Genomic DNA, 8,483 nt, shown 5'->3' with positions numbered 1-8,483 from the left:
CTCAAACCAATTCTATTTGCTGACGACACAACCTTCATTTACTCCAGTCCTGACCCTCTTGCTCTAAATGCCACAGTAAATACTGAGCTAAGTAAAGTCCATCTTTGGCTAACTGCCAACAAACTCACCCTTAACATTGACAAAACTTTCTATATTCTGTTTGGCAATAAATCCTCTAGTCATATAAATCTCAAAATAAACAATACCCAAATTTGTAACAAATTAGATGGCAAATTCCTTGGCGTTCTCATTGACCACAAGCTGAATTTCCAGGGACACATTCTAAACATATCAAAAAAAGTTTCAAAAACTGTGGGCATTCTTTCTAAGATCAGATATTATGTACCACGCCCTGCCCTGGTGTCTATTACTCCCTTATCTATCCTTATCTCAACTATGGTATTTGTGCTTGGGGTTCTACTACCCAAAATCACTTACGTCCTCTAATTACCCAACACAAAGCTGCTATTAGGACAATATACAACTCTGGCCCCAGACATCACTCGGTACCCCTACTCAAATCTCTGAATATGTTAGATATTAAGTCTCTGCACATTCTCTCATGTGTATTATACATATATAAAACGCTAAACTATAATGCCAATCCTGATCTTAAAAGCTTCATAGAAGGTTGTTACAGAACCCATGAGCACCACACCAGAAATAAATACAGTTTTGATATTCCAAGAGTACGTCTTTATCAAACTAGAAATGCTCTGCAAATCAAGGGGCCCAGAATGTGGAATGACCTTCCCAACCATGTTAAAGACTGTACCTCTCTCAACCAGTTTAAGATAAAAAGTAAACACTACCTAATAAATTCCCTGTAATCTACCTCACTCCTCTATTGTCAACCCATGTCTGTTATTTTCTTTTTTTTTAATCAACACTGTCAACCTATTGTATTTGTGCTGCTTTTTCAGTCATGTTCCCCCTTTTTTATCTTTATTTGTATTTGTTCTCTACACTTTTTATTCTTTATGCTCAATTAGTATTAAGTTCTAGATATTAATGTTTTTCTTGCCCGAAACGCATTGCGTAATAGTGGCTTTAGGCATTGTATGTATGTATGTACTACACACCAATATGGCTGGGAACCCAACAAAACTAAACTAATTTAAAGTGCTTCTGAACTCTTGTCGGTATTAATATTTTTAAACACAAAAGTACAAGTTACATCCATCATACTTCAGGTTGGTCAAGATGAAGTGCTTGCATTTTGTTCATAAACGATCTCCGATTTGAGCTTTGACATGCCTGCATTGTGCCCACTGGATGGGGGGCGGTGTGCAGGACAATCATCAATTGTGACATTAGCTCTCCACATGTCAGTTTCTTAATTTAGAACCTGTACTTGTGGTTGATCTCCAACCCATTTATGACGCGACTACTTTTACTGAATTTTTTAACTAGCTCAAGATTGTAACTTGCTTAGCTAAATGAATTGTGGGGTTCAGTCCCTGAGCCCATTATGTGCCTCTAACCCTTTCTACTACCGCCCACAAGATGGGTTATGGGGTGCATAATAAATGAACTAAACTAAAAATTGTTAGTCGCGAACCATGGGACGATCAGGGCCACTATAAGAGCCTATGTACGGGTGGTGATGGAAACCCAAGGAATTCCCCTACGGACTACCAATGTAGGTATGGAGGCCCAAAGGAACTTTCACCCCAGAAGCTAGTGGTACACTGGTCCCCCATGGAACAGATGTTTGACGCCCTTGAAGCGTTAACATGCCACCTATTCCTAATGTAGTGTACATGCTCACGTACACTAGTGTTCAGTCTTACTCTCCCTGAAGTCCTGTGTGAATAGTGGAAAGTTTTATATGATGATTACAGTATACCTTAAATATTCTATTTAAGCCGAGGTGCTTTTGTATACAAGGCCTGCAATGTGCGAGGGTGTTACCGATTGGAGACTAGATATTCCAAGCAAGTCTGCTAAATATGTATTTTGTACAATCGGTAGAAATTTGTCATTACACTAGTTAACCAATTTTTTGAGCAATCACAGGATTTGTCCATTTCAGTTAGATTATGGCCTTTGGTATCTAGGAAGGCATTTTCTACCTACAGCTTTGTCCCCGGTACACAAGAGTCAAACTTTCAGGCAAAAAAATTCACATAAAGTGTTTCTTACATACATCTCTTACTATTGTAGATTTGAGAGCTTCCCAGTTATCAGAGGGTTAGACAGACAATATTAATACGTATAGAAGTGTACGAAGATTTATTATACATGTCAATTTAACCCAAGGAATGTTTTACACTTTGTAGAACTGTGGCGCCTCGCATATAACACGTCTGAAGCGGTAGCAGCTAGAGTCGTGCCAAGAGACGCCGTCGTTGTAGTGGTTGTTGAGAACTGCCAGACAGTCCTCGTTGCCCTCAGTGTTGTCCGGCTGGGGCACGCCGCGCCTGCAACAACCCACGACGTACACTTTGTAATTAATACTCATAAACCCCCTACTCTAGACAAATTACCTTAAAGTAAAATTATATTACCGTACAATATTTTTCTCTTCGGTTTGTGAACCATGCTCTGGCGTGTGAAGGAGTAAATAGTTACCTGCCAGTAAGGGACCAGTTGGTGTAGGTGGAAGCCACACCAGATGCCCACACCCAGAACCTGTTATTAATCTTGTTGCCGCTAGTCCAGATGTCAGTGACGTAGTCTGACAAACACGGGAAAACCAGTGTATAATATTAGGTAGAGTTTTATAGTTAACGATTACATACAAAGTACTGTGGCATTCACGAGAAAAGTACATTACAACTTATTGTCTATATCCAAGATTACACTGAAGTTCTTACGTTTAACGATGATAGTGGCTATAAAGTGTTGTTCAGGTTGGGTCTCTATACTGAGGGCCTGGAAGCCGTGGCCCAGAGCAGCACAGTAACGCGACGCTTGTTCCCAGGTGTAGGTCCGCCCAGAGTCGTGACACCACGACAGGTGGTACGCCCTCCCGGACTCTACCTCGTCAACCTACAAGTTACCAAATAAATCACTAGAAACTAGCGTATTATGTTATCTTTTAGATTTAACTGTATAGTAATAACTTTACAGATTTAATTTTGCGCAACCGTTACCAAGTTTAACTATACTATATATAGTATATCTATTTAAGTTACAAGATTTAATCATTTTTACCAGAGGTTTCTTAGCGTCACAGAGGGAAGCCTGGAATGGATTAAGTGGAGCAGCCTCTCCGGAAAGCTGGAACCGTTGAGGCAAGACATCTTGGGCTGGTACCGGTGGTTGAGGTTGGGGCCGAGGAGCAGGTTGGGGAGGTTGAGGGGAGCCCTCTTGACGGGGCGCCACCACAAGGAGCCCGGGGGACGCCGCCATGGTAGCGTCACCCGACCCCCCGAATATTATAGGTGTACCATCACGCCTTATGTGGTACTGGGCCCAGGCAGACGCCGCCACCAGCACTAGGGTCAGGGTGGAGATAGTTCTCTGGAAAGAAACCAACTTTATTTGCCCGAAGTAGTAGGTTATAAAGGCCTGTGTAACGTTAAAGTTGTTTAAGGGAAGAACAGAGGATGGTTTAAGGGGCCCATTACATCTAGAGTACTGCCATATAAAGATGTGAACGGTCAAGATATTAAATCTTTACAATCCTACCTTCATTACTCATGTTGGGTTTAAAAGAATATAATTATTAGGCTTCTTTTTAAATCTAGCAATTATCACCTACTGTAGTGATTAAACGCGAATTAAAAATAATGAAACCTTAACGTCATAATTAAAGACATTGTTAGTGTCCAATTGTCTATGCAAATTCCAATATAACTTTATGCTACACCAAAGTTGACCATTGGTACTAGATAAGATTTATGTAATAATACATACTAAAGTGTCAAACAGTACATAAACAATAATATAAAGTATAATACTTACCATAGCTGGCTAGGTGTTGTCACTGTGGCAAGGAGTAGAGCACAATGTTCCCAGGATCAACAACTCCACTTTTATACACACGACATTAATTATGATTGGCTGAAAATGTCTACGTATGTATACATCTCAGGGCTGCCATTGGTCGGCCTTCCCCCACAAGCCACAGCCACTATTTACACTTGGATCTACAGTCAAAACAATTAAAGTGCTAGTTTGGTGATACGTTTGGCCCATCCGCTGATCTTGCAGCTTGTCCTCATAAACAAAGACCATTCCATCCACCCGCCAAACCCGCTGGTTATGAATGAAAAACGGTTTACACACGACTCACAACTGATGACATCCGAACACTTTCGGAACAAGTGCTTCACTAACGAGTTTTGTTGGAATCACAACGCTGTAAACGCTTCACCCACGTACTACAAGTACAAATAATCGCCATCAGAACCTAAATATCTAACCTAACCTATGCCTATATATGCACATTATGTTATTATAATATTAATTTATATTTGAGAAAATTCCCGTTTTGAATGAACAGCATGTTAAAATTTATGAATGCGTCTGTGGGGTCGACCGCCGGATGGAATGGACTTGAGTCGAGGACAGGTTGCAATGCTTCACCATGTACTTAAAACACAAATAATTGCCAACAGAACCTAAACACCTAGCCTAGGCCTAATTATGGACCAAAATCTAATATATATATATATATATATATATATATATATATATATATATATATATATATATATATATATATATATATATATATATATATATATATATATATGTATATATGTATATATATATATATATATATATATATATATATATATATATATATATATATATATATATATATATATATAATGATATTTAAAGATATTTGAGAAAATGCAGAATTTGAAAACATAGTACGATAAGAGTGACAAAAACGTGTTTAGGATGGGCCGCACTTTGGGGGGGGGGGGTAAGGATAGAGAATGGGTTAGCCCCGCCACTATCAACAAGGGTATACTGACACCAACCACGCCCAACTTGTGTTTCGTGGCACAAACTGTATTTGTGCTTTTCATTTCTGATAGTTAAGGTGGTGTTAACTATTGCTTTGGTAGTTAACCTATCAGCTCATGGTGTGCACTCGTTAACTTACCAGCAAGCTTAGCTTGTTACAATCCTTAACTGTTCGCCCAGGTCCACCCAGCAGTAATTGAGGACCTGGTTGAAAACCGAATGGCGGATCGTGTTCCAGGGGGGAAACTAGTATATAGATTGAGGCTTTCAGTGGGAAGGGAAAGTTCTCAGCCTGCTAACAGGAGTCAGAAGTCCTCTACTCCTGTATTCACCTCAAAGTTTTAGGTAGCCGATTCTGTTATTATTAAATTATTAAATTAAACAACAATTACGCATACAATGTCCATGTTAATCTGTTTATGTCTGCCTCTGGAGAAAGTGTTGGAATTATATCCCAGCCCAAATCATTTCTTTCTCTCTGGCTCCTATAGTTGTATTGTTATGGTATAGATTTCCCCCCCCCCTGGTCTCCTTTCTCACTTTCTCATCTTCATGACCTTACACTTGATGGGATTAAATTCTAGCAACCATTATTTGCTCATTTTTAGAGTTTGTCAAGATCATTCTTTAACGGTAGGCAGTACTCAGTTTTTACATTCCTCATCAGCTTGTGGTTGTCGGCAAACATTGACGTATAGGTGTGTGTGTGTGTGGTGCAGGTGTGGGCTGGGTGTGTGGTGCAGGTGTGTGTGGTGCAGGTGTGGGCGAGTGACAGTAATAGAGGATAGTTTATTATATCAACACACCATCAACACAGGTGAGGTGCGCCCCGCTCAATGAACCACATCTGGCAATGAGGCTACAAATTACCTGAGCTTATTCTGCCATCAGTGGCTGGTGGAGTCATCTTCCTCAATTTTAAACGAATTACTTGTTTAAACACGATTACGTTAATCCAGATACTGAAAATATAAAAGCGTTTAGGTACAATTCTGCTGCCCACGCATGACACAGTTTCAGGAATCTGGAATTGTTGTGTGATGTTTTAAATTATTATAGAGTTTGCAAGTTATTTTTCACGTCAGAAACACGCACATTGCATCACTCCACAAGCTTATAAGTTTGTTAAGCTTACTGGGCCTGTGTGTGTGGGGGGGGGGGCGGGTTTAGGTCGCAATAGGCTTCCTTTAGTTTTCTGGATTTTTCCCACATATATCTTGATGTTTCTCTTCCGCAACAGCTAGTGAAATTAAGCCATTGTCTACGTAGAGGAACTATAGATGTAACAAAATCAATAAAAACAGATTTAGTCTCATCACTGTTCTTGAAGGAGGCTACAGAGGTACTTGACCACCCACTAACTAAAGTTATCAATAAAACACTCGACAAAATAATTTTGGAATATAGGGAACGTAGTCCCAATACTCCGAAAAAATAGGATAGACAGGAGGTACTAAATTAGAGATCAGTGTCACTGACAAATATTGTGTAGGCTGTAACCCAAACCCGCCTATGACCATCCCTGAACAATCACCAGTCATCCTGCAAAGCTTGGCAAGGCTAGCCCCAAACATCTGGCCTCCATCCTCCAACAGACTTATAGATCAGCCCGTTCTCGCGAGTGTTCCCAACGTCAAGAAATTGTATTTAAGAGCCCTATTCTAACCTACCAGAGGTCCCACCTCTGACGAACACAATACGAAGACATTATGTTAATTTCGTAAGCCGTTACCAATTTTATAGTACGACAGTTTTTGGTCGTATAAATATAAGTCAAAATGCGACGGGCTATTAAGGGAGACATATTTTCTTTTTTTAGGAAAAGATATGGCTGATAATATATTTTTTCACCCACCTAAACGGTAACTTACTTTCCTTTTAATCCAAGATTTTTCTTTCATTAGAACAAATTGTTAACGTAAACATGGTATTACGCTGCGTAAAAACGTTCTGAATAATTGTGGTCCTCGGCAGTATTTAGCTAGAAGCTTTCCCAGAGTTAGAAACCATTCTGATACGAGTCGAAGTGGGCACTGCGGCCATCTTGGACAAAAATCTCCCCATACCACTATCGAGTACCCAAGCTGAAAACCGTCCTGGGTATGAAGGGAACGTTTTGCGAAAAGAACAGCTATCTTGAGGTTATCTTGAGTTGATTTCGGGGCTTTAGTGTCCCCGCGGCCCTGTCCTTGACTAGGCCTCCACCCCCAGGAAGCAGCCCGTGACAGCTGACTAACTCCCAGGTACCTATTTACTGCTAGGTAACAGGGACATAGGGTGAAAGAAGCTCTGCCCATCGTTTCTCGCTGGAGCCCGAGATCGAACCCGGGACCACAGGATCAGAAGCCCAGTGTGCTGTCCGCTCGGCCGACCAGCTCCTGCGTGGTGTTATTGTCCCTGCAAACTTGGGGACCACATCTGTGTTCCTTGCACACTTATCTAACGGGAGCTGCTGGAGATAACAATACACATACCGATATCAAAGCTTTCCCAGCTTGTGTGCTTTGGTACCCGCGTCATAGAAATTTGAAATTGAAATTGAAATAAGTTTATTGAGGTAAAATACACACAAAGGGATGAGGTAGCTCAAGCTATTATCACCCCGTTTAGTACATCGTGTTAATACATACATAGACACACATCACAAACAATAAACGTATTACCAAACATTCTGAGAGATAAACATATACATTTCCTAACGCGTCATAGATGACAGACTATACTAGGCTATAGAAAGCTTAGCATTGACTGTCACAAACATCTCTGTATTTCAACTATTGTTATGTTGTTACAACTTTTTAAGAGCGTAATAAAGTTATGCTATTCCGGCTACGTCATGTGTTTCCTGGTTGTAACCTATTAGCAGTTGTTCTTCGTTAGCTCATTTATTATACACCCCATACCCATCCTGAACGGCAATAACGGAAACGGTTACAGAAGAACTTAATATTAATCTCTCAGGAACTGAACCCCAAAATTTCAGTTACAATCTTGATAAGCTAGTTACAACAGTTCAGTGATTTATTATACCAACAATGGGTTCGAAAACGACCACAAGGCACCAGGGTAAGCAACTTACATTTATTTATTTATTTATATATATATATATATATATATATATATATATATATATATATATATATATATATATATATATATATATATATATATATATATATATATATATATATATATATATATATATATATATATATATATATATATATATATTAGTATATTTTGGTAGCAGTCTTTCCTGTAGACATATTTTATTAAATATGACCGAAAAAGTAAGATTAATAATTCTAACACGAATTTTCTCAATCTTTCGTACATTATGCTTCACTGTTGGAGGTAAATCAAAAATCACTTCTCCAAAATTCATTTTTATTTCTAGTCTGACGCGACACGGGCGCGTTTCGTAAAACTTATTACATTTTCAAAGACTTCACAAATACACAACTGATTAGAACTTGCGTTTCCCTGATTTTATATCTACATTTGAGTGAGGTGGGAAGGGTGATGTGGCATTACATTTGAGTAAGGTGGGAAGG

At 39.3% G+C, this 8,483-nt stretch overlaps 1 protein-coding gene across 1 annotated transcript; it reads right to left on the bottom strand.

The window, feature by feature from the left end:
* Window positions 1–2,212: 2,212 nt before the first annotated feature.
* LOC123766926 (uncharacterized) lies at window positions 2,213–4,071 on the bottom strand. The gene is made up of 5 exons (XM_045756418.2): window positions 3,913–4,071; window positions 3,160–3,468; window positions 2,820–2,994; window positions 2,575–2,680; window positions 2,213–2,423 (listed from the first exon to the last, which is right to left on the bottom strand). The coding sequence occupies exons 1-5, from the start codon at window positions 3,913–3,915 to the stop codon at window positions 2,270–2,272; spliced, it is 747 nt and encodes a 248-aa protein (XP_045612374.1). The 5' UTR covers window positions 3,916–4,071; the 3' UTR covers window positions 2,213–2,269.
* Window positions 4,072–8,483: the final 4,412 nt, after the last annotated feature.

The sequence above is a fragment of the Procambarus clarkii genome, chromosome 60 (genome assembly GCF_040958095.1).
Source record: "Procambarus clarkii isolate CNS0578487 chromosome 60, FALCON_Pclarkii_2.0, whole genome shotgun sequence".
Classification (NCBI taxonomy): Eukaryota; Metazoa; Arthropoda; class Malacostraca; order Decapoda; family Cambaridae; genus Procambarus; species Procambarus clarkii.
This window is presented reverse-complemented; position numbering and strand designations above follow the sequence as displayed.